This window comes from Macrosteles quadrilineatus, unplaced genomic scaffold, assembly GCF_028750875.1.
Source record: "Macrosteles quadrilineatus isolate MER2022 unplaced genomic scaffold, UCM_ALF_1.0 Scaffold_4__1_contigs__length_99947679, whole genome shotgun sequence".
Classification (NCBI taxonomy): domain Eukaryota; kingdom Metazoa; phylum Arthropoda; class Insecta; order Hemiptera; family Cicadellidae; genus Macrosteles; species Macrosteles quadrilineatus.
Window position 1 is genome coordinate 86,193,626 of NW_026542597.1, and position 14,104 is coordinate 86,207,729.

At 37.1% G+C, this 14,104-nt stretch overlaps 1 protein-coding gene across 3 annotated transcripts; it reads right to left on the reverse strand.

The window, feature by feature from the left end:
* Window positions 1-837: 837 nt before the first annotated feature.
* On the reverse strand, window positions 838-13,625 carry LOC128993213 (histone-lysine N-methyltransferase E(z)-like). Of its 3 annotated transcripts, none has more exons than XM_054416976.1 (15): window positions 13,392-13,625; window positions 10,986-11,160; window positions 10,622-10,830; window positions 9,679-9,870; window positions 9,060-9,226; window positions 8,067-8,221; window positions 7,557-7,657; window positions 6,602-6,785; window positions 5,453-5,673; window positions 4,440-4,704; window positions 4,037-4,207; window positions 3,338-3,520; window positions 2,995-3,074; window positions 2,759-2,844; window positions 838-1,789 (listed from the first exon to the last, which is right to left on the reverse strand). In XM_054416976.1, exons 2-15 carry the CDS (start codon window positions 11,125-11,127, stop codon window positions 1,729-1,731), a joined length of 2,217 nt encoding a protein of 738 aa, XP_054272951.1. In that variant the 5' UTR covers window positions 11,128-11,160; window positions 13,392-13,625; the 3' UTR covers window positions 838-1,728. The 3 variants fall into 3 exon arrangements, with proteins under 3 accessions (XP_054272951.1, XP_054272953.1, XP_054272952.1); XM_054416978.1 differs by lacking the exon at window positions 13,392-13,625 and adding an exon at window positions 12,450-12,515; XM_054416977.1 differs by lacking the exon at window positions 13,392-13,625 and adding an exon at window positions 12,450-12,513 and having other exon boundaries at window positions 10,986-11,208.
* Between the last annotated feature and the right edge of the window lie 479 nt (window positions 13,626-14,104).

The following is a 14,104-nucleotide window of genomic DNA, read 5'->3' on the forward strand; positions in this document are numbered from 1 at the left end:
TTCCCATTGAAGCATTCATTCCTCATGAATAGCCTCAAACACATACTCATTTTTCACTCATAAAATAAACCTCTTACATTATAGATAACCCTATATACAAAACCGTTGATTTTTCGTCTTTCATAATATGTAACTACACTGGAAAACTGATCATGAGTTACCGCGATTGCGTGATCATCGTGTTGTCTTGATTGCAGGACCAAAATGGTCATTTAACATTCATATAGTGTTTTATTTGTTATGCAATTTTCCTGAATTTCTGGATAATTCTGACAAGGCTCCAGTTAGTTCTGATTAGCAGTACCGTAACCTCCTCTTAGGCTGCGGCAAGACAAAACACAACAGACCCGGCCTAATGAAACAGCTGTTGTATTAATTCATAATGGAGCGTTGTTTATTTAGTAAAGGTTTACTTGTTCTTGTTATATTTTTCCCCATATTTATTACTGTTATTACCATGACAATAAGGCGTTGGGTGCAAATATGCCACACACTAACGGCCTTATGTTTGAAGAGGCTATGGCGCTAGGTGTAGACACAGCCTGTCTATATGGGCCAGCTTTAGTAAATTTTTTATCCTAAAAGAACATAGCCAGACACAGCCTGTCTATATGGGCCAGCTTTAGTAAATTTTTTATCCTAAAAGAACATAGCCAATCTTTTATTTCAGTGCGCGCCACTGGAAAGCACTAGCGGTGACGAGATTACTTGTCATGGCCAGTGAACGTTTAAAAAGAAAATAACATAGTTGAATGACCCACTCCAAACTGCGCTGCAAACCAAGGTTATCAAGATTGGACAAGTCAAGGTACTGATAAAACAATTGGGTTTTATTGCTTTATTTGAAAACTTGCTTGAAATGAGTGAAAATGTGCCACAACTAAACATATCAGTGCGTAAAATAAAACATTTAGAATTTTTATACAATTTTTTTTTATAAACGTAAACTGATTTGTTCCAAAGTGCACAAGCCAATAATATGAGATAACAGTAACTTGACAAATTTAGTAATTTATAGTTTTAATTATTCTTAACACTTAAAGTGCCGTTGACATGTTTGAACATGAAAATTGCATTTATTTCAATGTTAAGCAATGGCGGGAATTCCCGTCATCAGCACCCAACGTGTTAACAAAGTAAAAGTTACTTTTCGATATTTCATAAATGTAAATAAATTCTTGTCTTAAATCAATACAAAGTTAGAAACAAGTAACTATTGAGCTGTCTTGCAAGAACAAGAACAATAAGTAAAAGATTTAAGTAAACTAAAATATTCTTTGTTCATTTATCATTAGGGTAAAATGGCATTTAAAAAAAAAGTATAAATCACGTAGAAAACTTAATTAAATTGTAATAACAAATAGCGGTCCAAACAAGAATACTAAAAATAAATTACTTATTTAACAACTTTTTTGGAAATGTTTAAAGCTTGACTTAGAACTAACTGCAAAATGTAAAAGATGCATTGACTAAAAGGTGAAAGTTAAATGTAGTCTGTCTTTTTCTACCTGTTATTAAACAGAAAACTGTTCTATTCTACTATCAGACAATGGAGGTATTTTAAGACAAAAAGAGATACAATTTGGTTATTATGGGTTTCAAAATTTAACACTAAGGCTAAGAAATACTTCAACGAATACATCAATTTAGAAATAATAGGTAGTGAACAGAAAACTTATTCTTAAAGTAAAAAATAAATGATATTATACAAACGACGATGTGAAATGCTTACAGGAACTCCATTTCCCTCTCGATTCCGACAAATTTGAGCTGCTCTGTTGGGCCATATCTGAAAGTAAAATATAAAATATATATTTTGTTGCACATCATAATCCTTTAGATAAAACTGTAAAGAAACAGGTTTTTTGGATACATAAAGGGTGTTTTTTTCACACTATAAAGTAGGTCAGAAGATCTTGCAAGATAGAAAGCATGCTGTACAGGGTGGCCGAAAAGTCTGTTTACACAATATTGCAGATCACATTACACTGTTATAAACACGACTGATCAGCATATATTCGTACGTAGGCAACAGTGGGGGGAGGGGGGGAGAGAGAGAATGAAGTCTCATTCTCCCTTACCAACCACCACCACAGCCCTAGGACGAGGCGATACCCAGTAGAGAGCAAGGGCGGCCTTTGCACAAGTCACCTCAGAAATGCTGAAACGAATGAGCTAACGAACTAAGAGTTGAGTCAAGCTTTGCCGAGACGATGGAGGTATTCATACCAATTGTTCCGTCAAGTGTCTTTGATTTATCTATTAATTTTTAAATGCCTTTGTTTTTAACAGTTCATATAATTCTATCATATGACCATATCCATTGTTGCATTCATTCATCGCGAATCACCTTTCATAACAACACGTACTCATTTTTCTCGTAATTCAACCTCTTTATATCAAAACCCTCGACTTTTTCCTCTGTAGTATAACTACACCGCACACCAATGTTTTAGACTAAAAATGATGTTCACTTGGTAGTCTACAAAAAATTTCTGATTAAAATAGATTTTGATGGTTTTGATCAACACCAATTGAATTTACCTTTAGTGTAAAGCGACTTTTCGGTCACCCTGTATATTATGCCAACAGCTGGTCCATCTTCACCAGAAACAATTGGTATGAAGCAGAAAGCACTGGGACACTTGAGGAATCTCCAAAAACCCTAACTTACCGCCCCAGACAATAATTTCCATAATCTTAATCTTCTAAACACCACGAGTTGGTTGTTAACCAACATCCATCGCAAACAACTCACCTGTAGTCAAAGAACAACTCCTCTCCAGGTTGGATCGCTCTTTTGGCAAAAATTCCGATTCGGTGATCTCCGTTCACCATCATCACCTGAAACATTCATACAAAATTGGATGATTGAACGAAAAACATCTTCCCTAACATTTTTCTGTAGTAAAAAATTGTATGCAGACTTTTACAGGTATGATCATGAAACCATACTGAATTTGCAAATCAAGGGTAGGTTTTAAGGTACATTACCTTAGCGTAGCAATTAGGGCTAATGGAATGGTTGGCGAATCTAATCTTGTTGCCTTTCCTGGTGGCGTCAACAACAAAGTCTGAAATACAGAAGATATGATTAGTAAGACATATTTATTTGTAGAAGAAAAATATACAATGAAACTCAAACACCGATCAGATGTTTTCTTCATAGAATTCAGTTTGCTAAAGAAAACACGTACAACTGATGTCCTCGACTACAGCTGATTCTTGTTTTAACCTAGAAATAAAATAAAATACCATGCAACGCATTTATTGAGGAGAGTAGTTTTTCTGTAGCATGATGAAAAAGGCAACTTAAGCTCAGTGGAAGTTGACTTACCGTTGTTGAGATTGAAGAGGAAGCTGCACATGTACTTGTCGTAAACCTTGCCTCTCCTGTCTGCCTCGTCCTGAGTGATAATTTCACCGCAGTATTCACTGATGAACTCGTTCTTCTGAGCCGAGTCTTTCAAGAATATTCCCCAACCGGCAACATCTGACGGAGCCATTAGAAGGTGTTTGTCTGGAAATTTGAAAACATTGGATGGTGAGGTTAGTAGTAGAGGCATAACAGTTTTCCTATGACGAATTCAGTTTTATGACTTGAGTGACTATGCAGATAACTTTTTTGCTAAAGGTAACTTTACACCAGGAGTTTTAAGATTTTTTTAAATGGATGAAAATGAACAAATAACACATAATCACAGACTTTTTGGAGCTAATAACTCCTTCTTCCAGTAGTATAGTCAGGAAGAACTTAGCAGCAACAAAAATTCTGTGTTAATGTCAATGTGTTATTTCTATTTGTGCATTTTCATCTTATTTTCGTCAGTAGGGTAAGCCTGTATAAATCTTTCCATTACAAAACCCTATAAAACACTGCACTGTATTTCATCCTAATGAAGAAAACACTCTGAAACTCACAAGTGGTCTATTTCATATCGCCATTCTACTCTCAGAAGATTACAGGACAAATTATCTGTGTAATGTCAGCCTTTTCGTTGTAGTGTAGATAAAAAATAAACCATTAAATACTCACGGAGGCCACGTTGTACGCTGACATTCTTGCAAGTGATCTTCTGGATGTCAAAATGATCTGCTCCGCAAGTCTGACATAAGTCTGGGTCACACTCTCGTACAGCCAAGTAGCAAGGACACTGCTTGGTGTTGCACTGGGCCTTACACCTGCAGCCAGGGAACCTGTTCTGACCTGCAGAAATACATCACAATGATTACCTTACCTTGCAAGTAATATACTGGGTTTATCATCAAAAAAACATTAATATGTCAGTCATACACATGAGTAATAGAAAAAGTCTGTTTACAATACAGCTGAAAACTAAATTTGACTCATGGGTCTTAGAATGCCAACCAACTGGCTATGATATTTACAGTTTGCACAAACTAAGATCTCTACTACTTGTTGAATCTGTACAACTTACAGTCGGAGCTGCATTGGCAGAACTTCTCACAGAAGTTCCCTGTTGCAACGCAAGGACAGTTGTTGTCGCACGGCTGACTGCTCGGATGATCGCAAGGCGTGAAGTTATGCACGTGATTGCTGCTGTTTTCCTTCTTCAGCTGGATCTTGCGACAGTGCATCGACCACAGACGGTGCTTCTTCTTCTTCTTCCTCGGCGGTGTGTAGTCTTTCATCGACTCCATGATCTCTAGATCAGCCGCCTCTTTTTGCGCAAACTGATACACCTGGAAACACGTGTGATATTAGAGGTAAAAGTGTGTTTTACAACATATTGTGTAGTTAAAGTTAATGAAAAACAGTGTATGCTCAGCATATTTTTGTTTTGCTACATAGACAAACTAGATGGCACAAAGGCCAAAACCTTAGCCTACTGCTTGTAAACGTTGTTCAGCATTTGTGATGAACCAAATGCAACCCATCTAGACATTATGTAACAGCTTATATGATAATAGTTTGTTAATTAATTATGAAAGAGGTAAGAAAAATGTTTTGGAAACTATGAGAAAAATATTTTAGTACAGTTCCTACTATCTGATCTTCAGTTACATCATACATCTTCGTATCTCAGGCACTTTCTGCTGATGGTTGAGTATCAAGTTAACTTTTTAATTTTTGTTTTATTGTGCACAATTGCCGTTGAACTCCTTGTATAACTCTCATACCTGAAGTCTTAGTTATAATGCCAAAAGACCTCTGGCCTGAGAGGATAAGTTTTGCTTGATTTTATTTTTTTAAAGTCACAATTTTACTCTTTCCGTTATCATTTATGTTATTTGGGACAATGGTTTCGATGTGGAAAATTATAGCGGTAACCGGTAACAATGAAACAGTTTAAAATTTCTTTTATTATTTCCTCAGCTATCTGACCAATTCACAGTTTAGGTAGGAAAATAAATAGGTTACTGCATCCAACAAAATTCCCAAACCCTTCATTTTTTAAATGGAGAATTTCTGTTTATCTAATTTACTGACCTGTTGACAGGTTTTGGTAAGCATGATCTGAGCGATGGCGCAGTAGTTGTTGAGAAACACGTTATGCAGAGCTCGAAACAGACTCTGGTCGCTGCCTGTCCACTCCTTCTGATCACTAGAGGGCATGAGCGGCAGCAGAGAGAACCCAGCCTGGTGAGACACAACCTCCCCTCCACTGGCCTCTCCCTCCCCTTCACCTTCACCGTCTTCCTTGTCTCCTTCTATAACAATGTGTTATTTTATTAGATTGTTACATTAGGGCAACACCTGAGATCGTAACAATTTTTCCCAAATTTATTTACACTTTAACAAATCAGTGGTCCGCGGATCTCAAATACTTTGAAGAATCAATTCCTGCCGACAATAATAGTTTTATATTTTTATCTTCCCGACCGTAGAAAGCATCAACAAATATGTGTGATTGAATACTGACGGCTTCACCTCCACCGTGGGTGATGTTCAAGATTTCCCAACGATTTTGGGTAACATTGATATTATCAATTTTACGATAAGGCAAAAACCTGTAAATTTGATAATGTGACTGCGGGAGATGTCTACAATTTTGTCGTTAAGGTGGAAGATGTTGATTCTTCCATGACTGCAGAAAACGTTCTTGATTTCATTGTAACCGTGAAAGATGTTCAGGATTTTGCCGTCATCATGGAAGATGTTTACTGATTCTATGGGATATGGGAGAAAATTTAACGATTTTATGTCGATAGTATAAAAATGTATTAGATGTGGCTGATTGAATCTAGCTGGACAACGTTGCTCTACTATTACAAAACTTCATAATTTATATCAGTCACAGTAAAATAAAATTGAGTCTAAAATGGCATATAACTTAATTTTGTTTGTTTGTTTAACTTTAAGGATTAAAATTCAAAAAGCAATACTCTTTCATAGTTCAGGAATGTTAAGATATTTAAATGGCCATTTGGAACTCAAACAGTATAGAACTATCCAATGATAAAATAAAAGCCATAAAAGGTTGTACTGTATAGTTTTAAACGAGAATTGCACAGTAAAAGAATCAAACTAGCAGTATAGAATAGTTTTAGAAGCACGAAGAAACGGTTTGAGTCATTTCTTGATCATCACTATTTCACATGTTATCTTACATTAATTGTGTCGGGGGAGAAAGCCTACCTTTACTGTCGTTACTGTCTTCTGAGCTAGCCTCATTGCCAGAGTCTACAGATGTTTGTTTCCTCACTTTCCTCACTCCAGAGTTCTCTCCTTTCACTCCGTTCTGCTCTTCCATGTCCTCTTTTGCCTGTTCTGTGGCCGCAGCTGTTTTCGCAGCAGCTGCCAACTTTTCCTGCATCCCTTCCTACAAATAATTTAAACTTCAAACATATGTTGCCTAAGCCTACTATCTAAGACGAATTGGAATTGATACAGAAAATTACAACTTCCTGGCTGCCATCAGATGTGAAGACAACTCTCTCTTTCTTAGTTGCAAATGCTGTCAGCGACAGTGAAGTAGAGATTCAAGAGATTTATTATACCATCCAGTAATAAAATACAACAGGTAGGCCTAGTTAGGTGGTGTAAAGTTTGGAATTTATTGTGACACCAGTTTGGACTCTTTCCAAACTACGTAAGCCTGCTATCTTCACTAAAATGCTTACTGAACACCCCCACTGCAGCAAACCTGCAAACTAAGCATCCATTTATCTGGTTGGATTTTCACTAAAATAAAATATACCCTTAACCTTGTTGGTTATATGGATTTGAACGGATGGTGTTTTTGGCCTCTGGGGACATGAAAACGTAAAAGCAAATCAGTCTTACGGTAATTAGCTTATTCCATTATATGGGAAATCGCTAAAACCTAGGCTCTTGTGCTTTATACTCATCCTCCACGTTAGTTTTAGTTCTTTAATTGTTTAATTATTTAGGCCTACATGAATTGATGGACCTACACCTTGAGATGTTTGCTATATGAAACTCAAATCGTTTCACTTGCTGAGAGAAGATTGCTTCAAAATGGCAAAACTTGGACCCAGTATTTTTTCCAGATAATGATAAATTTGTCTCCCAAAGACTTAGACGTTAAAAATAGTATGTTGAATGTTTTCTTTTTTTAGATAAAACTCACCAAAAGCATATAACAGTCAGAGCCGCAAGATTCGGAGAAGTTTTTCAAATCTGGTCCCTTGCGTTTGGTCAAGTTGGGTCCAGGATGATGTACTTTTAGTCCTAGACAAGTACAAAATAATTAGTTTAGAATACTCAGGTTAGGTTAGTTAACTGTTTTGTTGGTTGATAATTGAGCGCTTCAATCTGTTTGTAAATAAGTTAACACATTTCTGATTAAAATAAGACTAATTTACAGTCTCATCCTTGAGAAAACCAATTCATGAAGAAGGAAGGGCAAACTCCTTCATACTTGATACTCAAGGCCAAATCAACTTACATGATGTAAAATAACAATCGTGCCAAGCAAATAAACTTAAACTACTAACTTAGAAAATTTAAACACCAGATTAGTAATAACCTGGGAGTTACAGAAGGTTGTAAAAAAATAAGCAAAAAGCGTACTTAAATAAATTACCCTCCCCCAATAAAAACCTAATTACAAACGTAAACCTCGACAAGAATAACTCACTATGCAGAAAACAGTCGTATTTAAAGCACCGACGACAAAACAGTGTGTGGTACGAGTGCATGGTTTGAGCGCGAGGGACTGACTCTGCCTTGGGTCCGTCGATGTTCGGTGTACACTCGGCTGGCAGTGCATTTGGCGCAGTCAACTCACGATACCTGGGACGGACAAAACATCATTAATACATTGTTGCTATTAACAATTCTCAAGTAAAAATGGTGAGATCAATTTAAAATTCCTTCTCCAGCTGACAGGAGTAAGTGATAACCGTTTGGTTGACTTTTTGAGAGAGGAGCTGACGTATCCAACAACACAATTAGGAATCAGCAAATTTTATGGATTATCGACTATGGTTGGATAGTGTAAGAAGGCTTCAGAAAGGTACTATGATAAAAAAAGTTAAGGCAAATTAATTGAAAGGAGACATAATAGTAGTTTTCATCACTACCTCTCAAAGCGAAAGTGGCTCTTTTTGGTAAATAACATTTGGAATTTTGGTTTTTGGTAACATTTTGATTAAGTACCAAAAAGACACTCTGGTGATGAACAACTATTTTCATCATACAGAGGAAATAACCTTCTAATCTTTATAAAATTAGACCAGATAATAATTTGAGGTTATACAAAGTCATCATCAATTGATTTTTGTTGTTTACAAACATAACTTAAAACATCGTTTCCATAATATACTTAGGCCTAATAATATTTTGAGGTTAGCGAACCGAAAAATTTACCCATATACTTTTTCTGTTCCCTATTTGAAGCTATCCGAAAACGATGATTTTTTGGACGATTCTGCAAACAGTATGATGTAAACTAATTTAGTAAAACATTTATTATTGGAGAAATACAGGTGGGCTTATGCCACCTGTTTTGTTCAGTATCATTAAAGGTAAAACATTTTGTATATTACTACAATATAGAATTTGATTTTATAGATTAATAAAACTGTTTATAATTTTTTTTTGTCAGTCTTTAAAAAAATACATAACTTACTTTTCTCTGCATTCTTCAGGACTACCCTTGTCAGGAAACATAGCCGATACAGCCTGAAAAACTATCTGGGCAGGGAATTGTTTTTCATTTGTTTTGTTTGCACTTTTCTGAGGAGTTGTAGATGGAGTAGTGTTCGTCTTTTCCTTGGCCGCTGCCTCAGCTTCTTCCTAAGCAAAAAATCAGAACTCAAGTTTGGAAACAAAAAAAGTAACATAGAAGGTCTACTCTAGAGAATTTGAATATAGGTATAGGCCTATTTTTGTAGAAATACATGAATGTGATGGGGTTTTAATTGTCAAAAGAAATGTTTTGAGATTTCAGACACTGATGCTGGTTGTGTGGAGTGTGTTGTTGTGGTTGTGTGTTGTTGTGGTTGTGTGTTAAATATGTTCTCACTTAAAATCTATTAACTTTATTTCTTTAGGTGATCTTAACCACTAGTTAGATTACATCAGGTACGGAAAGTTTAACTAAAGCCTGAAGAAAATTCACAAAACTAATTGATACACTTTAAAAAACCAAAGAGAGATAATTGATTAATTTTTCCCGAATCAAAAAGTTTTAGTAAAAATATTAAGTACCGGTAACTTAGACTTAGAAGTATTGTATATTCACTCACCTGGTCTTTGATATGATATGGAACCAAAGCGTCTACCAATTCCACAAACAGTGTGTCGTCGATGTTACCCTCTTGTTCCCCGTGCACCTTACCGTCGTAATTCTTGATCAACTCGTCAATAAAGGTCTTATCTTGGTCAAGGATCTCGTCCCCCATGTACGGGATGTTGTGGAGAACCGTTTCGTCCTCGACCTGTAGGAAACAAATAAGTTGGTCAAGTCCGAATTCTTAACTAATTGTCTATTTTAGCTATAAAATAATTGCTATGTACCATTTCTTTGAACCACCACTTACTAGTCTTCCAGTTTCATAGAAAGTTTTTTTACTATAAAATTAAAGTACAAGTGAACAGCAGCGTCCTTGGTTGATGAATCAATAAATATTATATTGAGGCTGGGACACGATGATGTATTTTATCCTCGAAGAAAAATAAGCAAAGAATGAAGCGCCTTTTGTAGTTACGTTACTGACTAAACCCAGTTGTTTCATTAGCTAGGACCACTTATGCTTACAGTGCTAGCCTGGTAATCAAAAGGTCGCCGGTTTGATCATGAGTAGTCAGTTAGCTTTTGATGGTTCAAAACAAATTATCCTTGCTAATTAAACAGCTGATCCTAGACAATAACAAAGCACACTCATCCTTCACTCATATTTGGGTTAAAATACACACTAGGACACTTAGGTGTCCCATCTCAGTTGATAACTTAATTGGTAATTTATAAACCCAATGATCAAACACAGCTGTGTCCAATTGCAATCAAAAAGGTTCTTGGTTTTCCCACAGTCAAACTGACTATCCCATTGTTGCTAGATGAGCCCTATAACCACTCAACTTAACCTGACTCTGTTTTTTTTAATTCTAGAAATGGCTATAGTACCACTGCAACATCTAGATGGGATGATAACTTCAGCCTAGTCTTCTATAGTCAAAGTTTCTACTCACCATAAAGTTTTGCTGAATGGGGGCCCAGGTATACATAGTGGGTATCTGAGCAACAGCATTCATCACGACAATAGGTACAGATTTGGCATTGCTGTCAGAGCAAGACACGTCCGCTTTCTTCATGCAGGATGAACGAGGCGGCAATTCCGCCTGGCACATCCAGACTGCTTTACTGTTCAGCCATCGCTCTTGCTCAGCCACCAGGAGATCTGCAGTACGGTCAGGTTAGGTTGACTTGCCAGATAATTACATAGTATATACCAGTATTCAAGACTGCTGTTTGAAAAATATGTTAGTAGGCCCTAATTAATTTTGTGCCTGATAAATTTACTCAAAATATTTAAGGTAGCCAAATTTTAATTACCTTCCATTTTAGCAGCATTGTTATTCCAGGCGACCTTCACTTCATCTGCCCATTTGTGCCGTTTTATTTGTCTAATCCGTTTATATTCAAGCCTCACCCTTTTCTTCCACTCCATCGAAACTTGAGTTTTGCCAGATGCCATTTTTGAGTCCTAATGTAACTTAGGACTGCTCACCTAAAACAAAAATATCAGCTGGACCATTTCAAATAGCACAGTATAAACCTACAACAGGTATAAACAGTATAAACAGGTTGTAAACCTTATAAATATTGAAACAATTATAACTGTCATACACTAATCCAGTTTACCCTATGTAATAAGTTATGTAAGTTTCAATCAATCAATATTAGCGTAGCACAGTTAAGAAACTGCTATGGTTAAGGTTAACCGTTCTATTTAAATAGGTAATCTTAAAACCAGTGGCGTAACTACGGGGGAGGGGGATGAGGGGGATAGAACCCCCCCCCCCCCCAAAGGCAAAAAAAACTGAATAACCTACTTCAGTACACCATAATGAACATTGTTCACAGAGGGTGGATCAGGAATTGTTGCGGGTAGTTTCATAATCTTTGCGAATAAAATCGGGGATTTCCAGTGACAATTACGTGGGAAGTCATCATATTAGGTTGGCAACACTGCCGCTCATGCGCTGTAAGTTCCCGCTCAGTCTGTTCTGGGTCTGGCGCGTTTCCCTGTGCTTGTCGCCTGTGTTCTGTGTGTTACTTGTTATTCAGTGATGATGTGTTCACAATGTCTAAGAGGAAAGCATCAGCATAGCAAAGCTTAATAAAAGATTTGTTTAGAAAGCGTATGGTAACTAAAACTGAGCATACTGAAAGTGATGACAGTTCCTGATAACAAACAATAACATTCTGCCTTGCTTAATTTGCGACGACGCGTGGTGTAGGGGCGGGTGGGGGAGGGGTATCTGGTGCCAGGGGAGGGCCACTCTTTCCACCCGATAATTTTACCTACAGTCAGGGGCATCGCACGAAAAAAATATTTGGGAGGAGACACTGAATTTCCCAACTAAGTTATTTTACTCAAACTATATGTAAGTTTAGGCTACCTACACAAATTTCACAACTATATTAATATCAAGTTTTAACAATAGCCTAAGGATATTATTTTACATTTAAATCCTCTTTACAGCTGACATAGGCCTACACAAATAACAAGAAATTAAGGGCTTTCTCACAATATTGGTTTTGACTGTCAATCTTCATTGTTGATTGTTTTAAGTGTCTCAACAAATGTCTCAACCCACTGTAGGTCTACTGATCAATAATACATTAAGTTTTCAGCCTGTCAAAATCCATTTGAAATAAAAATTCAGTAGATACGGCTCCTCACGCGCAGCACAGAAGGCTACAGCACAACAACAACTTAATGATAATTTGTTTGTTTGTTGTGTTAAGTGGTTTTGATTTATTTAAGTTAGGCTACTATTTCCTGATACTGACCGGCCAGAGACAGCCTCAACTGGGTAGATTTTTGGAGTTCTTTTGAACGTTCTTTACACCTCTGGAATGCCTGAAAAAGCGAGTTTTGAGTTTGAATTTTTCAAAATTTTCCCCTCGAACCCCCCTTTTGACCGGGGCTCCTCCATCCCACCCCCCAAAGCCATGTTCTAGTTACGCCACTGCTTAAAACAAGTTAATGTTTACATTCAATTAATATTGGAGCCAGTTTTTAGGTTAGGGAATTGACACAATAACAAAAAAGAAAATACTTGTCTTTCTTCATTTTGAGTGCCAAGAGTGTTGTTCTCTAACCTTGGAAAGGATGTTTTGTTAGTAAGGGTTACAAGGCCTAAATTATATTTAATTAATAAATGTTGTCAAGCTTGAAAGGGAAGATAGTAAAATCTTGGTCCTTCCTAGGTCAGTTAAGTAGATACCTAACTTACTTACCTAGAAGGATATTTAAAATCTTTAAATTTACTTTATACAGGGATGGGTTTAGTTTATAACAATTACAACCGAACACGATCACGATAGTACAGGCCTAAGAACTAAGTTACTGTAGTAAAAAGTAATGGTAAAGAAAGAGTTCAGGTCCTTTTCAATTTTATTCTAGACCTAGGCCTTTTTTATTGTAGGCCTATAGTATTAAAAATTTGATGCTATCTATCCTTAACACGGTCAAAGATAAAGAAGACAAGTAGGCTATCCAAGTAGGCTTCTGTAAAATACTAGCAAAACAATGAAGTAGGCCTAAGTTATGACTTTATGCCTATTTGTTATGAATGGCACTAGGCCCAGTAGTGCAAAATATTACCTATTACCGTTTGCTATCGCTTAGACAAATGTTGCACACGACACACTATTTTGATTTGCGTACATGGCGTTTGACAAATTTAAAGTAAAGTAGCCTACAGTAAATCAATCAAAGCATAAACTAACCTCAAAACTGGAAATATGGTTGGCGGCCTTGTTCGTTGTTTAATGTCTGTTCTGTTTTAGTCTGTTGAGTGTTGCTGTTCTCGTTCTCGTTCTCGTTCTCAGTGTTCTTTCTCTTGCTCTTCTCTTCTCGGATCTCGGTTCTCGTTCTCACTTCTTCTCACCTCTCCAACACTCCAACTGACCAACTCCAAATCCAACAAGTTTCCTCCAAAAACAAAAACCACCAAACCAACTCAGCAGTCAGCACAGCAGACAGAGACAGACCACAACTAAAACTCCAGTCCAAGTCAGATTTCAAAATTCAAATATTTACTTCAACGCTTCTACTTCACTGCACTCTACTCTCACACTGCACTGACTGAGTGAGTGTGAGTGACAAGTGACACTCTTCAGTCTTTCACTCCACCACGCACCACACCACCGGACCGGCACCAGGCACCACACACAAGCAAGGAAGCAAGCCAGCCACCTGAACAGAACGTGCCAAGTTACTGCTACTGTACACTACACCCACTAAAGCACGGGTCACACTAGGCTGGCATCAGCAGCGAATTGAAAGAAGCCGCGACTGTCAGCTTAATGTGACCACAAAATTCGCAGCTGACACAGCCTGGATTGGTGAGCCGGTGATACTGGTGCCAGCTGCTGATCACCATCGGCTGGCGTACAGCCTAGTGTGACCGGTGCTTGACTGGTGAAGATTTAAAGTAAAT

Excerpts from the sequence above, each read along its gene's own strand:
- LOC128993213 (XM_054416976.1), bottom strand. The coding sequence starts at position 11,127 with ATGGCATCTGGCAAAACTCAAGTTTCGATGGAGTGGAAGAAAAGGGTG. Across the intron at positions 5,674-6,601 it reads AGACAGTAACGACAGTAAAG|AAGGAGACAAGGAAGACGGT; the intron begins GTAGGCTTTCTC and ends ACATTGTTATAG. Across the intron at positions 4,705-5,452 it reads TTACCAAAACCTGTCAACAG|GTGTATCAGTTTGCGCAAAA; the intron begins GTCAGTAAATTA and ends ACGTGTTTCCAG.